Raw genomic sequence first — 19,475 nt, 5'->3', positions numbered from 1 at the left:
AATTCATTTAATAGGACCATTAAGTACTGTTCTCATGAGGGTTCTAATCCTCTGGGACTGTTGAATCACACACCAGCTTTTACAAAATTATATTTGGCGGATACAAGATAAAGACAAGAAAAAATCTTCACCCATATGTTTAAATGGGCATTGATGGGTTCAAATCCATGTCATGTATTGTAAAAAAAAAAAAAGAACTTTTTTCACAAAAAATTACTGTTAATATTACAATCTTTCTTGATATGAATCTACTGTAATAGAGAGAGTCAGATTTGGAGAGGGAAGTGTCATGGTGTAATACAATGTAGGACACTGTTGCTTTGCATGGAGAGAGTAGACAATTGGGTTGGGGCCATACTTTGCTGCATTTTCTATTTTGCTTGCACAAGATTAAATGCAATAAATCAGATGCACATCTTTATTTCATTAAATTAAGTAATGTTTTAGTTTGCCAGAATAAACATGCTTTATTCCTTTAGTAATCAAGTCACAATGTCCACATAAACCAATGCTACATACAAGACAAGATTAGGGGATCACCCAGCAAGTCATGATTTGGCTTCTGTTCACCAGGATGTATAGCACCGGAAGTTGTCAAAATATTCTGGAGGTTACAAGGAAAGTTTACTAATAAAATTAGTTTATAATTATACTGAATCAATATAGTCGAGGGGGGGATTTAGGGATCCCTTCTACCTCTCATGATAAATCCTAGCATTAAAAATGATTGTTCACACCATATCTTGTCACCAATATAATATGTTGTCCTATTTAAAAATACATTTTTAATCATTTCAATTGTAGAATTTATGGTACATAGCTTTGTGTCGCTAATAATTTTCTGTTTGTAATATGGCAGCCAGTTTAAGAGAATCACAAGTAGGTGAATTATGCTTTTAGTGGCTATGCCAGACTTTATTTATTGCAATTCATTATCTTCATATCCTTTGCTGTTCCATGTACTCTTCATGCAGATATGTTACATTTAACTAAGATTCTGTAGTCACAAAACCAGAAGTCCAGCTGTTTATTAAAATCACTAAGAAGGGAAGGATCACAGTTTAGTTTGACTTATCCTGAACTTTAGATACTTGGAGCTGCAGGAATGGTGTATTTCAACCCTTCTAATTATTTTTATTTATTTCCAGTGTCTCATTTTACCCAAAACCAATATTCAAGTTCTATCTCCCGTATATATTTTTTTTAATAAGAAAAAAAGAAGGGTTGAATTATGTAAAATTAGGGAGAGCACCCAAAACTTCTGGGTAATTTTGGGCAGTTATAATAAGCTTTTATTTAATAAATATTTACACTGCTGGGTTATCCAAATTATAAAATATTTTAGGGGCCGGTTCAGTCTTTATTTTTTTTTGTAGATTTAGCCTTTAACATGTTAAATGTTGTAAATTGGCATCAGCCTGCTTTACCAAATTGGATCTAGAATACAGTGTCTAGCTAAATGGCAAAGTGTAAGACAGGTTTATGCTGAGTCTGTATAGACATAGCTTTATTATTCTGCTTTGTAAATGTAACTTCCACATTAGGGATGGCTCTCATTAAAAATAAACAGTGATGTTCCGGAGCTTGCCATTTAACTCAGGGTGCCATGAAAAGTTCCAGAACCCAAGATAACAGCGTTAGTAATGAGGCTATGTCTATTGTTCCTTTTCCTTAGGAACCATGTACTTCCTCCACGGAGGGCAAGCAGGTCATTAAAGGAGAAATGGCACAAAAAGAATTCAGACATAAGAAGACATAAGAGCAGTTTTAGGGTCCCCAGGATACCTCTGATGTGTAAATTTTCTAGCATAGTCCAGATCTTTTTCAATAACTAGGACAAGAAAGAATAAAATAGGAATAAAACAGAAAAAATAGCACCCATACAAGTAAGTTTTACATGAATGTATGCACATTGTAGTCACAATAGTAACTTAAAGCCCATATCCAGACAAAAAAAACTAAAAATCTCCCACTTTCCTCCCTACCTACCACCTCCAACCTATCACCTGGGATCTAACTAATTCCTATCTTAAAAAGAAATATATTATTTTTAAATCCATTGTTTAGATTTCTTGATAGCACCACTTCGGTATTTCAGAGCCCACAGCACCCTTGTTGGCTGGTTCCTAATTGTCTATTTGTAGTAACATGATTTTCTGGCCCATTCTTAAAGGACTTTACTGCAGAGAGCCACATCAGGCAGGCAGTTAAGTGAACCTCTCAAGGCCAGGACATTGGATTGGTGGGCCATTGGTTAGTTATAGGAGGTGGAAAGGGAGTTGTGTAGGGGGGGTTATCCATATCCTGGTAGTACATTATGCAGAAAGTAGGTCAAAACTTTAGATACTTGTACCACATGAGAAACTCAAAAAATTCCATCTAAATTAAAACCAACAGCCAACCAACTTGCATTTATGGTTCCATCAAATCTTGTATACATATTATTAGAAAATTAGATTTAAAAAAATTATTCTGTCAGGCATGGATATCAGGTAATTCCTGTCATTAAACTGTCATTAAAGCGTGTTATTCCTTCTCAAAGTCTTATAAACAGCACTTCCAAAACATAAAATGTAATGTAGATGGGAGGAATGGTGAAACAGTAAAAAAAATGTGAAATTTCTAAACTGAACACTGAACCTATGAACTGTGCTAGATATCCTCAAACCACAAACACATAATAAGAAAATTCATAAAGCATCGTCATTACCAACTGTGGGTATATTACTTTTATTATTACCAGTATTTATATAGCACCAACATATTACGCAGCTCTGTACATTAAATAGGAGTTGCAAATGATAAGCATGATTGCTTACACCTGACCTAGGCTAAGTATATGAATTGTTTTCTAGCTGCTGTTATTACAGAAAAGCATGCATACGTGTGTACAGAGTGTTCTGTGTGTGTGTGTGTGTGTGTGTGTGTGTGTGTAAAATAATTTATAATAACCGTTAAGATTTATGAGAAAATGGTCAAGTCTGGAAAAAATGTTCAGGAGGTGGGAGAGGCTGATTTAGAAAATGACTGTGGGAAACATATTTTCCCTGGAGATATCCATAAAAAGAATTCAATCAAAACAAAAACACACGTTGGAATGTCTTGATTAGAAGACAAGATCCTCTAAAGCCCAAGAGAGAACAGGATAAATATATGACAAGAGTAAAAAAAAAGTCATTAGGAATTTTGATAATGAGCATTAGCAATCTTGAAACTCTCATGAGTTAATGTACTGGAAACAACTCATCTCATACATATTTTTAGATTATGATGTGATTGAAATAACAATAGGATAGAGGACATTATTTTCATATTGGTGATTTCTTTTTGGAAATGCCTAATTTATAGCCACTACTCCAGCCTTTCACATTCAAAAAAAAATGATCTCAGTGAATTCCTTAATTTCTGTTTTCTAATCCACAGCTCATGGTACCTTAGTGTGATCAGGTGAATAACAACATTTTTTTAAAGTTGACCTGTTTCTGGCAATATATAGGTAAATCGTTTATTTTGTTAAAATGTATATTTACCTTGCAAAAAACTGCAAAAAAGAATGTCATCTTGCCCATCCACAACTCTCTGAACTCTTGATGGAGCAGAAGTGAGCTACAGGCACATGTGGTTCATCCTGGGGGCTGGTGGTGTGATTTAGCATTGTCATCAAGATTTTATTTTTTCATGTTGGGCAGGCAAAAGGAAGTATCCCTCAAATTTGAACATGCATATGATTTCTCTGATGCTAAGGGCAGATGTACTGCTCCTCCCTTACCTATTGTCATTTAGATGCCAGCAGCTCTGATGGCACAGCCTCAGAGAAACAGCAGAGCCTAGGGAAAAAGAACAATATTTTATTTAACAGAAACTGAAACCTTATCAAGAAGGCCTTTGTGGAAGAAATTCAAAAATAAATTTCAAAAGAGCAATAAAAGTTTTACTCTTATTGTGAAATTGGGCTTGTTTGGTATTGTACAGATGCCGATTCTGGGATGAATTTGAAATAAGCACATAAATGTTTTCTTAAAATAAACTGAAATATTTCCATCTTTACTCTTGATGCTTGTTAAACATGAAAACACTTGCTTACATTAGTAAGAAGTAGAAGATTGTGGAAACAATTTATTTATAAATAGCAAGACAGTCTTCTTTCCAAGAAATCTGTAAACTCCCTTTTCACGTGTTGTAAGCCCTGTTTCATTGCACATTCTGCACCCTGGGGATCCCGCAAAAAACATTTTTCATTTTGTAAAAGGACACAACACACTGTGAGTCTATTGATTTGGGAAACAGAAAGTGTTGCATGCATTTTGTCTAGAAAGTGTACACAGATAGATTTTTACTGGCCTGGGAATGTTTAGAGCTGATCCTGTAGAAAACAAACTCTTCTTTTATTTTGGAAAAGAGTCAAAATTTAAAGAAGTAGTATATCTGGGGTATGTAAGACTCATTTCTAATGGGGACTAAATACTTAAATATACTAATAATCATCCATCTTTTATTAAACACCAATCAGAAAAAAACTTGTAGTGTCAAACAATGACTATGTAATGAGTTGCCCCATTGCATGCCACTTAATAAATGTTAAAGTCCTGAATCCAAAGCTTGGTCCAGGATCCAACGAGTGTAATTTTGTAAGCTGTTGACATAACCTGCCCCTGGTTCTACCACCAAATATATATTTCTGTATATTTATGAATGTATATTTAATTTAAAATGTCTGCCTGATACATTAGGAGTGGCCAGGTTATACATGCAAAGCATTTGCAGTAAGTAGTGGAGTGGAATACCCAGCCAAATATCTGATGTGCCCTCCTCAATGCCCTCTTGTTCAATCACCACCCTCACCCCTCAGTCTATAAGGAACCAGAAGAATTGTTTTTGACACCCTCTATGACATTGTACAAGTAGTCTGAGAACGCCAGTCAGGAAACATATAAAGAGAAGTACAAAAGAGTTTTGGTGTACAAAGTTGTGAAATTTTATTTAAACTTTTAACCTTTTATAACAGTGTTTCATGACATCTTACCACAGTGAAACCCTTGAAATAACTTTCAGGTCTTTGGGGAACCCTAATTATTATATCCACAGCTACCAGTAGTTTAGCCTGATGGTCAATAAGAGGAATGCCTTTTACAATGCTACCTATTGGGTAAAATGTCACTCTTACCTTTAAGTAGTCAAAAAGATCATTGGTATCAGTTAAACTGATCTGAGAGGCACAGGGTGCTTAATGCTTAAAGAACCCCCGGCAACCTCTGGAGTAACTTTAGGGTTCCACCGAACTCTGGTTGAGAAACTCTGTTTCAAGCAGTGTGGTTGTACAAAAAAATAAATTCACACAATATACTAATAAGCTGTTTTTCCATTGTCCAATTTGTAGAAAGTGGAGAGCTTTGGTTAATAAACTTTTCTATAGCTTTTAGGTTGTGGCTGCTGCTTGCAATACAGGCTCACAACCACTTCACAGAAAAAAAAGGTCAACATAACTAAAAAAGCTTTTATATTACCTGCAGTGAATTTATGGGGTTTCTGCTGCAATATGTAATGTGTAAGTAACAAACTATTGAAAATTGTATACAATTTTAGAGCCTTTACCCCCCATATTCAGAACATTTCCAGGTCCTGTCACTTTCACCTACGCAACATCTCCAAAATCCGCCCCTGTTACTACTGTAACATCCTCCTCTCTGGTATTCCCCTAACACGACTCTCTCCTCTACAATCTATTATGAATGCTGCAGCCAGACTCATCCATCCTTCCCACCGCTCTTCTTCTGCTGCATCTCTCTGCAGTTCTCTTCATTGGCTTCCATTTCACCTAAAGCTGCATACACACATGCAATTATAGTCATTGGAAAGCATCTTTCACAATCTTTTCCAACGATTAAGCACTGCACGATGAATGAACAAGGGCTGTACATACAGCACCGTTCTGCTCTATGGAGGGGGAAAATGACGGAGCACGTCCCCGCTGCGTGCTCTCCCCCTTCACTTCCATTAGGATGGTTTTAGGGGGCGCTGTACACACGCCAGATTCTCGGCCGATATCGGCTCTGAGCTGATTATCGGGCGAGAACCATTAAACGTGTGTACGTAGCTTTAGAATCAAATTCAAGCTCCTGTGCTTTCCCTTCAAATCCCTACACAGTTCTTGACTCACTTACCTTTCTGACCTGGTAAAAAAATTCTCCCTCAGCCGTTCCCTCGGCTCCTCTGATGACCTAATAATGACTTCCTCACTCATAACCTCATCATACGCACGGCTCTAAGACTTTTCTAGAGCTGCCCAAACTCTCTGAAATGGTCTTCCTCGTCCTATTCGGCTTGCTCCTACTTACTGCTCATTTAAAAGAGTGCTCAAAACGCATCTTTTCAAACTTGCCTACCCATCTTCTTCTGTCTCTTCTGTTTAACAATAATGTAATTTCATAGAACTTATTGGTGAATGAACTTTCTTGAGTTGGTCTATCACTGAGCATTTGCATACAAGTATACAAAATAAACAGAACTACCTCAACAAACATGTTTGTGTGAATAAGCCATTATTCTGAAATCTTATTGGTCCCCAGTTGCAGTTTAGACTATCTGATCTAACGTATTTATGAAGGCAAACGATGGGTACGTGTAATTGGAAGAAAGTGTAGATATATCATATTTTTGTCACCTTTTGCTGAGTACATTATATCTCAAGCATTATGTCATTGGAAAGACCACACAACTGTACTTAGTATGTAATTGGTATGAACATTATTGCCACTGTTTCTTCTTGATAGGAGGCTAAGCAACTGTATCAGAAAAGAATGTGACTGATTTATAAAGCCTGCAATAACTGTGGAGGGATATTGGCAGATGCAAGTGCTATTGTGTAATTATTTGCATTTACCATCAGCGGCTCATTGTTATGTAGGATTCTTCATTCATGTGGCTGTAATAATCATTTTAGAGTTCTGTTTGTACTTTCTGTAAATGACAGGTTTGTCAAACTTACATGCAAGCCAGTCTATGAGCAGCAGCTGTTTTTCATCAAATTCCTGTATATTCAGGCCATGTATGTATATTATATTATATCCATGCCCCATTTCCAGGAATTTGTAGGCAGTGTGGACATGTGACCAATAGAAACCCCACCACCCTAAACTGAACTAACCATTGAAATCTACAGAAATTAGCAGCATTTCGTATAGCCATGCAATGGCTAGGAATTTAAACCTTCGTAATATTGAAAATATGTCGGAGGATGAAAAAATGTATTTTGAGTTTATATAGTGGTTAGGGGTTATTTATAACATTTTTGTGCTCTCCATAGCAACCAGTCAGTTTCCGACTGTCATTTTTCAGAGCACTTGATGATGAGCTCCAAATATTTATAACAAAAAATAAATGCAGTAATGGATTTATTTAAAACCATCATTAGAGTACAAATTTATATATATTTGTATATGTATGTATGTGTATGTATATATATATATATATTATTTTTTTTTAAGTTATTTTCTTACTTCCCCCCTCCAGAGCGCTGTCTGTCTGCTCTTTTACTCACCCCGATTCCACTTGTTTGTCCCCACATTGAGCTGCCCGCTATTTATACGGCTCATGCTCTCCAAATCCTTTTTTATTATTTATGTGAAAGTTGGTGAATTTCCAAATACATTTTAAAGAATTAAAACCTCTGTCGGATTTATATTTTTGCTTATATCCGCTTTATGGAATTTCACTTACTAAATTCTTTTGGTCTTCACTGCCTTTTGGGGCTAAGAGTGATTGGAGATCCAAATGTGTTATGTCTGTCACAAGAATAGCATTAGGACCTGTTTTGTGACAGCTCATTAAAAGGGAACTTACTTTGTAGAGATTTCCACTCTGTTGCATCTTCAGGAACACATGGAATGGAGAATATATCAGTGAGGGACAAGAATAGAGACCAGAGGTACAGTGAGGAAGGCAGAGAATATGGTGGATGGATGATGTATTGGAGGATGTTAGAGAGATGGGATTAGGAAGTACGGAATGGAATGTGCAGTTGGCTTTAGATATACATTATTGCTGTAATCTTGTAAACAACAACACTCATTTATGATTGAAAGCAGATATCATCTTCTGTTATACTGTGCAGGGTTACTCCATACCATTGCTGGCATTTTGCAGCCCATTCATTAAAGGTATGCGGTTTCCCACAAAGTTCTTTCTGCTTAACCCAGCAAAGAGAAGGGACGGGATGGAGGAAAGTTGGTCATTTGGTGCTAATATATGCCTTTTATTGTCTCATTGATTGTTCCTGCATGTTTGTATAACACACTGCTGTGCTTTATAAATTTTTTAGCAGTGGTATGGGTGGTGTAAGGCCGTACCTCTGTTTTGTGAGGAATAGACACACACAAACAAATTTGTCATGGGAAGCAAGAATGCTATGTTTTATAGCAGACAGAGACATTATGCATCATTTTAAACCAATACTTTCTTTGTCACTTAGTGTCAGTTAGAAAATAGATTTTCTGACATTTATAAAGAATTATCTCCAATCTCTGTGGCAGGACTTTAATATTTAATCTGGTCACCCCGGACTGAATGTTGTATTATTAGGACATCAATGCAGACATTGCCACACCAGCCCAGGCAGGACCTCTAAGTAGTGACCTGCTGCATGTCATAGTGTTTTTTATTTTCTAAGTGACATCATTTTTGTAAAAGACAGAAAAGGTTATCTGAGTGTTACAGGTAACACAGGCATGTTTATTTTTCCATTTTTAATATCGGCCAGAATTTCATTAAAGAGGAGCTAAACCTTGTTTATTATCACCTGTCCTCGTTCCATCGCAGTACACCATCATCCTCTTCCTTCCTTTCCTTCTTATTTTGTTATTTTTTATTATTTCATAATACAACCTTACAGATTTTTAAAATGAGACTTTAGTACTGTACTTTTATAATACTACACACCTTGGATCTGCCACCTGTCACACTATGCAGATCTAAACCTATCAAGCTTAGTAATAATGTGTAATATCTGCCAAATGACAATCCAGATAATACCATTGCAAGTAGTGAATGATGTACGTCAGTTTAACCACAAATGTATTGTTTGCTTAAGGATCATTTTTAAGACCTGTAATTTGCAATAGGTGGCGAAGGAAACAAAATATCACAGAGATTGCCAATTTAGGGTGAACATGGTATGGTGATCAAAGCACTGATTGTCACCATATAAAATCTAAGTGTGTGTTCATAAATATGGGATTATAAAAGTGGTGATTAGATTTGTGAAAATGGAGAACAAAAAGGTGGAAATCAATTATTGACACTTCTTCATCTAAGATTTTGTTTTCCTTTATTTTAGAGAGATTTTCATTTATTTCTGTTTGGGACACAAAAACACTGCTTAGTCATTCCCCACTATAAAACCTAAAGAATGACGATTAGTCTCATGATTATAAATGTTTGTTATAGCATAGGCACCAGCATAAACTACTTTTAAGTATGTTCCCCAGGCAGCAAGTGCTGCCCTCCTTATTCTGATGCTCCAGGTTGTGGATGAATCCCCTGCGTCCTCTGTTACAATGTAGGACCATGGGTAGTAGTGATGACTTTAGCCTGCTAACCATTGGACAGAACACTTTATAGAAAAGGCTTCAGGGCCTATTCACACTAAAGAATGGTCTGGTACCCTAGATAGAAGTCTGGTGCCTTAGGAAAAAAATCAGCATTGAACCCTTGCAGTATGGTGAAAGGGTTCTTTTTAGATGGATCCATTGTTAGGCTTTAAGATACATGTCCGGAGAGAAATCCAACGGACTGTTACCTAAATTGCTAGTTACCTGGCCTTTCTGACTTTAATACTTACTGAGCTGCTGACAAAAATATGGAGATTAGAAAGTCAGAAGCCCTTTCCTGTATACTTCTTGGGTAAGTGACTTAACACATATCCATAAAACTGAATCAGCATGGCAGCCAGGCAAGGTGCATTATCAAGTAGGGGTGAGTATTTGCAGCCTCCATATTCTTTAACAACATTGGGTTCTATTCAATAAACAGGGAATTGGACATTCCCCCAAACATTCCCTTGTGGAAATCTTCCAGGTCCATGTGGCTCAATGGCAGTAAATATTTCCCACCAAGCAATGTGAAATTCCCTGTTTTATAGAGGCCATGACTCTTTATGCAATACATGTAGCTGCTGAAACGTTTGCTTGTTGGCCTCAATCAGTCAGCCTAAGTTGTAGAAAATCCCTGATCTGGTATTGCTGTGATTTTCTCTCTGTGACTGTCAGGACTTGCAGGGAATACATAATATAACATAGAAGTGCAGAGTTAGCTAGAACTTTTCTCTTCCATCTATCTCTGTGTCACATTCATAAACATGAGCTAGATTTCTTACAAAATGCTCTGTGTTCACTCTCAGCCATTAGCATATTGCACAAATGCAGAGCTTAGGAAGTATTAAAATCCATTTTATGTCACCCAGCATCTTCCAATCAATACAGAATAAACATTGGAATTAAATGGGTGCAGATGAATTTCCTGTAAATAATACCTTCAATGAGGATGGAGCCGTATGGCAGTAATATTTCATGGTAATTGTACTGGCATCCACATAAATGGTGACACTTCAGTTTTGTCTGGGCGACTGCCTAGAATATTTGAGGCAGTCCTATTAATTTCAGGCAATGTGCCAGCTCTGTCATTACTGATTTATCTTCCTGTTTAGCATCTCCTAGTACAATATGGGGAATGGTGAAGTTGTGACATACCGATCCTGCCTGTGCCAAGGATATCTATGACATATTATTATACTCCAGTGTTTGGATAGTCTGACTAATAGGTGTGGAATTAACCTCTTCTTTTCTGGTTTGTCTTTACAGTCTCCGCAGAGCAGATTGAACATCTTCACAAGCGCTTCAGCTATCTTTGTGGAGACAAGGCAGTTCTCAGGTATTAAATCATTCATTTATTAATGTAATGTACATAAGAACACCCTTTAGGGACACTTTGTGCTGATGCATGCGGTGCTTCTAATTAGTTTTCACAGTGCAGAAGAAGGAAATTCAAGCCAATGCAACATATGCAGAACAGAATCATCATGTAGATAATGTCCCTGAAGGATTTGAACTCATAACTTTGGCACTGCCAACCATCAGTGCTCACTGTAGAGCCAAAAGTATTACCACCCATCAAATCCTAAAAATGTAATTCTGCATAGTGCAATGACAAAGCTGTTCTAATATTTTTTGATCTTTTTAATGAGGTCAGAATCTGTGAATAGCCAACATAAGGGCAGCAAACAACACACTAAGTTTCTGTTGAACTCTATTAAGTTAATCATTATATACTATATACTAAAACATTTGTATAGCAGCATGCCTGGGGATCTAATACTTTATTATGTATTTGGAATTTCAAGAATTTTTTCCCTTAAGCCATCATTATTCCTGCTAAAATGTCAGCTACCTTGTTGTCTTTCTGATCTATTGGCTTCAGTTAGAGTGAATCACCTCTCTTTACAAATATGCAGAATAGGGCTTCATCCTGACCTGGCTTGTTCCAGACCAGTGAATTAAACATTCTGAAACCAGAAAGACAGGTTATTAGCATTTCCTGGAAGAGCTTGTGTCAATGGTCTATGCACAAAAAGATCTAATTTTCCCACAATCACTCGTATAGTCATATACACGATTCATGTGAATGTAAAAATATTGGGTGCCAAGCCTTATCTCATCCGATTCTGCAAATAACACCAATTTTTTGTCCAAAAATACCCACACAGCATGATATAAATTAATTAAAACAGAAGCCCTCTGTGTGTGATATCCATGCAGTGTTCTATTGCTGTTGTGGACAATTTAAAATGGAAACTAATTTTTATTTTTTTTTTAATTGTAAGCATCCATAAACTGTTTTAAATATTTGTTAATTTGCTTGCATAAAATCTTTATTTAGCGCACACATATTTATCTTGGGGTGTATTCATAGCAATATGTTTCAAATTAATACTGTTTGTTTCAAAAGAAAGCCCAGCACTATCTTTATACCTTTTATGAGACTATGGTAATCAATTCTAGTTTAGTTGCTTCTGTCTTTCCTAGTAAAGTTGGGGAATATTTCTCTTCACTGACACATCCGCTCATTATTCGGAACAAAGCTCCACTGAATGAATTCATCGACCCACCTTCTGGCTGCAAATGGTCAATCCGTAAAATCCATGTCTGATATTCTGTAGGGTCCTGATTATTACAATAATAATAAAAAGTGTATATTAACAAAAAATTCAGAAATGTATTATCTTAATGATTCATATCCCTGTATACTGTATCACCTGAAACTCCATAAATGTGTTACATCAATAAGATTTCATCAAGGGTGTGTACAAAATTTTTAATATTTCTTCCACTTGGTATAGTGAAACACATACACTTTAAAATTGGTGCAATGTTGTAATGAAATTTCAAAAACATCCATTGTTCCATCCACCCAGACTTGGGTAGTTTCATAAGGGTTGTAGGGACATGATTAGGAGTATGTGGATGTAACTTCAGTAAGTAGGGAAATAAGAAACAGCTTTACTAGATGCTGGTGAAAGGCATTGGAAGGTACCCAGTTTACAGATGGAGGTTGGATGCGAGTTATATAATGACTTCCTGGGTAAAAGCCAGAAATTGGTTGCAGTATTTTGTCTAGTCTGGAGTAGAAATAGAAAAGTACACAGACTACCAGTCAAGAGTCTTCCATGATGGTACAATGTTATATGAAATTAGGAGAATTTCATCACCCCACTCAGCACCCCCTTTACCCTAAAATGAAGCAACATTTGGCATTGTATTTACCAAGCTTTCCGTTTAGTTCAAAACATATAATTTAGGAAGCAGGAAAACCTTTGGAATCTCTATATAATACCCCGACACATTGCTGATACACTAAGAAAAAGGTAAAAGTACACCAATCATCACAATCCCCAGCAAACTAAAAGGGTTTTATCTTTGTTTTCAATAGCAAGGCTTTAACCAGCTGAGTATTATATGTTTATCAGAAATGTTTGAATAAAATATGATCCTATAAGGCAACAATAGTACTAGACAAAGAATGAAGGCCATTGATTTACAGTTGTGTGAAATCCACAAAAGCAGTATTGTTTGCTGCAATTATTCACTTGGCAGATTGCATGAAGTATTTGCCATAAACCAGAACACAATACACTACAGTTGTATTTAAAAATGGAAAACACTTGAAGTTTACATCAACCCCAGAAGTCATAAAAATTGTTTGATAAAAATTACAAATGTACCTAAATGTTCAGACTATAATGAAATTGTCACCAAATAAAATAAGATGGGGACCTTTTATTGTTGAAAGTGCACCCGTGTTACTGTGCACACAAAATGTATACATTTTATAATAAAGCAGATTAGGCTGATCTGAGTTTTAACACCTTCTCACCAGTGGCTTTCTTTTTCCATCCTCAATGAAAAGAAAATAATCTTCTAAAAAATAGATTGTTTCATCAGGGCTGTGAACTACCCCTATGTCATATTATCATGATCATCACATTAGCATGCAGACCACTGATTTACTGGCCACACATGACACTGGCATGACATGAGTTACATTCCTGGCATCCAATAGTTGAAGAGGTTGGTGATGAAGTGGACATTGCAAATATGGAGGATAGGACCTAATCACTTTGGTAATTCATCAGTCTGGAAATGGGGCTAGATTATGAGAATAGTGGAACCTTATAAAGTATGCTATGTGGAATACAGGGATTGCAGGGGAAAATACTATTAAATTTCAGTAGTAGATAGGACTCTCAACTATTGAGTTAAATTACCGGAAGACTATAAGTAATCCTCTTCTATATATGGGCCCATGGGAGAGTCAAAATGCATCAGAAAATAGGATTTAGATCTGGAGATGTTATGTTTGGACATTGAATAAAGTGATCAGAGCTGTTTATGTTACAGTGGAGTGAGGCCATCATTCACTGATTTAGGATTGTGGTTAAGCTTTAGGAAGCCCTCATTCATCTCTGTATCTGTAAGCACTTGGGAGGACATCGCTTTCAATGTACTTTTTCCTGCAAGCCTTCAGGGTAAATACTGACAGTCTGCCAGTCCTCTAATGTAAACATACAGTTGTGTTTCTAAGCTGTTAGAAATAATTTAAACCCCATCTTTATGGTACCCCTTGGATATTGGTGGCACGTGTACTGAACCACAACTTTTGTGCTTTTGCTGCTCTAAATAGAAAGAATCTAGACAAATTGTAATTTACATCTAATGTTTTTACATCAAATGCTTTATTGTAACAACAAAAGCTGAAGATGTGTATAAAGTGGTAAATTTAAATTAGTATGGGCTAGTATGAGATAAGTTAGGGACAGGTATGACAGTCACAAGTTCCCAGCCTGGGGGCAGATTTATAAAGAAGTGGTGATCTTTTAAATAACTAGAAATCAGGTATGATCTATTATTATGAATTAGGTGATTACAACAGTATGGTTTACTAAAACTTAAAGAACTTTAATAGTGATCTTCCAGTATGACCCCTTTTTAAACTGGCCACCTAATGTATCACATATACAAATGTAGAATTTTCTGGCTAAAACACGTAACCTTATAAATCCAACCAATACTTTATTAGGAGTGGTAGGAGGAGCGTTTATGCCTAGACACAGAACATCACTGGTATTTATTGCTGAAATGTAGCTCTCGTGTGGATTATATGAGCTATCTTCCAGAATTAATTACTTTTGAAGTGCATGGTAAGATTTTCTAAAGTATTATTGTTCTTTTTCTTAAAAAGAAGAAAAGAAAAGTTTAGTTTGTGCTCTACCAATATTCACAAAGGCAAAAAGTAAAGTAATAGCTTTGTATAAGGAGAAGAAATCATTCTCAATACTAAATGTAGAGTTTACATGACATGCCCTGGGCTTTGGTAAAGCAAATTTATGTTCAACAAAATATGTGTCATTAACATGGGAACAATTAAAGTAAGCATAGGTTGTACAAGAGGATGTTCTGTATGTGCATTTCCAGGGCTTATGTGTTCAACACAATATTCCAGGTGTATGCAATATTTTTTTCTTTTACCAACAAGTATGGTTCCTTCAAACTGGTATGTACATCCTCACAAGGCATATGAGCACATGATAGGAACTACAGAGTACCATGAGGGAGCAAGTGTTCCACACACCAGGAAGTGTAGAATAGCTGCCATGGCCAAGAACAGAAATGTACTGAAATTTAAACAGAAAATAGGTGATTACAAAGCAACTTCTTTTAGAGGCTATGCTTTGTTTAGTTGTGATGCTGCAGTGACCAAGTGAGTTTAAAGTAGAATTTCTTAAGGAGTGTTTCCTGATGCCTGCAATATCAGTTAAAAAAGCATTTGTAGTCTGCACCAAAAAGGTAACAGGAACACCATTTATGAGATAAGGACATCCTGGAACAAGGAGTATGTGAGCAAGGACTTTCATGGCAGGATAACCAGGTAATATGCTATTGGGAGCTGCGGGTTTAAAAAAAATTGACATTTTTTAAAATTAAATTACTTTTCCATGATACGTTTATATGGGATTACAAAATACATAACCATGTTCCTCTAAACTATAATATTTTATTAGAAACCCCCCTGCTACACGTTATTCAAGTTAATAAAAAGATTGATACAAAAAATATATTAGATAAAATCAGAGTATTATAAAAAGCTGATAAGTAAAATAATAGAACAGAAACCTAAAACACCCATTGACAATCTTTTACTAACAAATAGAAAAGACAAGTATGGTTGTGCAATAAAACTTCTTATCAAACTCATCAAATACCTTACTTGTGTGCCAACCCTCCACCTTAGGATAGGATTGGTCACTGTTCGGGTGGAGGCAAATGTCAGCTTTAGAATAGCCAAAGCTGACCTGAAGTTATGATGTGAGCTCTATAACTGTACACAGTGGGCAGTAACAGGGTCAGAGGAAGGAGAAGCCCACAGACAATGAATGGAGGACTGTAGGGAAAGGACGATTCCCAATTTAGAGAGGGGAAGGTGGTTGTTGCCAATGTAGTGATTGGAAGGTCCCCGGGGGGGTTAGACAGATGTTGCTGTTAGAGGTGGCTGACCCACCTTGAGGTGTGCTGTCAACAAAAGGTGCTAATATGGGTGCCACACATATTAGTAACTGTGCAGTAGAAAGGTACTATAGAATGTAACTCCAATATAATTTGCAGAGATTTGTATTATATGAAGGTTTTGTTCAGATATTTTAAATAATCAAGTTGGACTTTTTTTGTTTAATAACATAGGGTTCTCACTGGGTGATTTCAGTAAATGCTTTGTGAGAACCACATTATCATTTTATATGTTTTATATGAGTTTATATCTGTTTTAGGAGCGAACTTTTTTGCTGCTCTATATCTGATGTTCCCTGGCTGTCACTTGTACAAATGTAATGTACAAAGTAACCAATTCAATCTCTCAGAAACCATAGCCAAATGTATTGCAAAATTATAAAAAAAAAACATAGTAATAATAATATCAAAGCAATGATATAGAAGATCCCAAACAGCTGCCAGGAAAAGAGAGGTCATTATCTATCCTTATGGTTCAATGTATGCTGTGCTGTGTAATCATTAATTATCAGACCAAACATAGGTTGGGTGAACTTGTTTAACTGGTGAACCACCCACAAACGTTTTTCATTTACCATTTAGATTGTCTCCTACAATATAATGTAACGAAGGTGTAACAATTTAATATGACTCATTTTGTGTCATAAAGCTGAATTTAGTAGTAATAACATAGTTATAAAAGACACTGCTCTATAATCCCAAAAGCGTTATTTTTAATGTAAGCAGTGTAAGCATTTGGATACATGCTGGCAATAGCCTTCCGGGGGTAAGTGTATAGCAGGGCTGGAGTGTGAGAGCAAGAAGCAGTACAAGAAGAAGAAAGTTGAGAGATGAAGAAATGAGCGTCAAACTGGTTCTCATTTTACTCTCCAGTGCCAAGTTGGGGCAGGTCAAGAACAACTTATGCCCTTAGGTATATCATGGGATATAAAGGTTCACTTATTTTGTTTTTTTATAGCAAAGCAAATGGTTCAGTTTAATCCTGATTTCTACAGCAGCTTAAACCAACCCTTCTCTTGATCTATCGATGATCCTTTTGGCAAATTCATTTAGGTTCATTCACATTGTCAAGCTGTGCTTCTCAATCTGGGTTCTTCAAGAGGTTGCTGGGGGTCCCCTATGCAATGAGCAGTTTTTGCCTCCCAGGTCAGTTACCACTGATGCCAATATTATATTTGGGTATCAGTAAGGTTGGCATTCATCCCATTCACCACCAGGCTAATGTACCATGAATTATGAATATCATGAAATAAAGCAAGGATTCTCTGAGACCTGAAAGTTATGGGGTTCCTGATATTAAAAAAGCTGAGAAAAGTTACTGTAAAGATTTCCATAGCAGAAATGAATTAAAAGCCCAGCTACACTTTTTGTTTAAATTAATACATTCCAGGTACATCAAAACAGAAGGTGTTCAAAGTCCTACATAAAAAAACCTGTCCTCCGGTAGCATGAAGGGCCTGTCCTCTCTATGTAGAAAGAGCAGTCTCTGCAGAGGAATACATGCCCCCTGCATAGCTATACCCCACAAACTGCACAGCTCCTGCTCCCTGATGAGTGGAGATCACTGCTTACATTTGGTACCCATCTGTAGTACGTGGGCTACTTTCTAAAGGATTCCGGAGTCCCAGCATCCCCAGGAATGGATGCAAAGTTTTGCCTATTTTTGCATGTCTTGTATGCTGCTTAGTGGTGGCTAGGGGAAAACAATGGATTAGTGAACGTTTCTGTATGATGGAGGCTGTTAAAGCCATGGAGACCACAAGTGTACAATTGTTTATTGGTTTTTATTTCTGTAAAACACTGGAACAGTTTACACATAATCACTGCTTTCTGTTTTTTTTTTTTTTTGTTTTTTTTTTAATACTCACCATAAACTCAGTACTAAATACCAGTTTTGTCTTGGATGACTGTTTAAAGCATGGGGTGGAGTGGTGTAGCCCATTCTTTAAAATGTATTCCTTACTGCTTTATCAGTTTATAGTCATTTTTATTTTATTTTACAGGAAAGCTGATTTTGAGAAGGTTTTAGATCTGGAACAGAACCCTATTCGAGAAAAAATTAAAAATGCATTTTTTGATAAAAGGCAAGTTAACTTTTTTTTTATATTGTGTGTTCTTCCCACAGCATCCATATTTTATTTCCACTTTCCTGTCTGAAGTGCCAAACACTTCACAAGGAGCCAATTAACACTGGCTTGTTTATCAAGGCTTTGGCAAGACGCTAGTACAGACTGCAATCATACCCATGACTGCAGGAATTGGGTTGTTATATTATTAACCATTTCATTAATGCCCAGACCAAATTGGTTACCTTGACAATAACTTGAAGAATTTCTTAATGATCTATACAAAAGCTATTATTTGGTACATCCTTTTAACAATAAACTCTGATTATGTTATTTATTATAATCAATTAAATGGACATAAATGTATCAAAAATTATTATTTTTGAATACTATCAATGTATTTGACAATTACAGTATGAAACTACTATCCCAAGATTACAATTGCATCTGCAGGCTGAAGGTTTGCCCTACATCTGATCATAGAAATCATAGAGATCACATGATTGAAAACAACTACAATTGTTTCAAAATTGTTAGTGGGGAGAGAAATTATCAACAACAACAACCCAGACTGATATAGACAGAAGAGTATAGATTTCCACAACTCAGCACAGGCAACATGCCAAGAAATGTTAATCTATATATTGTGTGCTGTAAGTAGGTAATGTCAAGTTATTTGCTCCCTGAGTTTCTTGTTCCCACATTTAGGGTTCTTTACCATCTCATGCACTGAAAAATACAGTGTTGATACATTTTTTATTCAGCGCCATAAAATTCAATGCATTCCATGTGTTTTATAGACATTTTGGGCCTACTTTATGAAAGTTCTCCAAGACTAGAGAATATAGACTATCATGGGAGAGCCTGGGTAATCCAGGAATGGATTTGGTTTAGGACTAAAGATTTGCCAAAAATTGCAAATGATTTTAAGAAATCCATTTTAGGTTTGGTGGATCACCCAGGTTTTCCCATGACAGTTCATCTTCTTTTAATAAATCAGATCCTTTGCATACATTTTACACCTTTTTCTGTTTTGCAGTACCTTATTCATACGTTTCATAAAGCACGTGTACCTTTATCTCTATTCATTTAACAGGCATGTTTATTTATTCTTGATAATGCTTGTAAAATGTTGCACTCACGCTACATTGTGATATACAAAAGCAAAGTTATCAATGTGCAAAACTTTATAACAAAATCTTATATCATGGAATATAGATTGAAAAAAAAATATTCCCCGGCCAATAAATATTTCCCCACAGAGGAGAGAACCTGTAGGATAAAAAGATGATGAAAATGA

General features: G+C 36.1%; 1 protein-coding gene across 1 annotated transcript in view; it reads left to right on the top strand.

Moving 5' to 3' along the window:
• The window catches only part of TESC (tescalcin), a 39,270-nt gene that overhangs the window by 10,520 nt on the left and 9,275 nt on the right, over positions 1-19,475 (top strand). Inside the window, exons 2-3 of the mRNA XM_072415941.1 lie at positions 10,854-10,923; positions 18,113-18,193. Of these exons, the coding sequence (XP_072272042.1) occupies positions 10,854-10,923; positions 18,113-18,193 (151 nt within the window). The remainder of the gene's footprint in view (positions 1-10,853; positions 10,924-18,112; positions 18,194-19,475) is intronic.

Source organism: Pyxicephalus adspersus, chromosome 6, assembly GCF_032062135.1.
Source record: "Pyxicephalus adspersus chromosome 6, UCB_Pads_2.0, whole genome shotgun sequence".
NCBI classification, from domain to species: Eukaryota; Metazoa; Chordata; class Amphibia; order Anura; family Pyxicephalidae; genus Pyxicephalus; species Pyxicephalus adspersus.
Note: the sequence above shows the minus strand (reverse complement) of the source record. Positions and strands in the feature narration are given on the sequence as shown.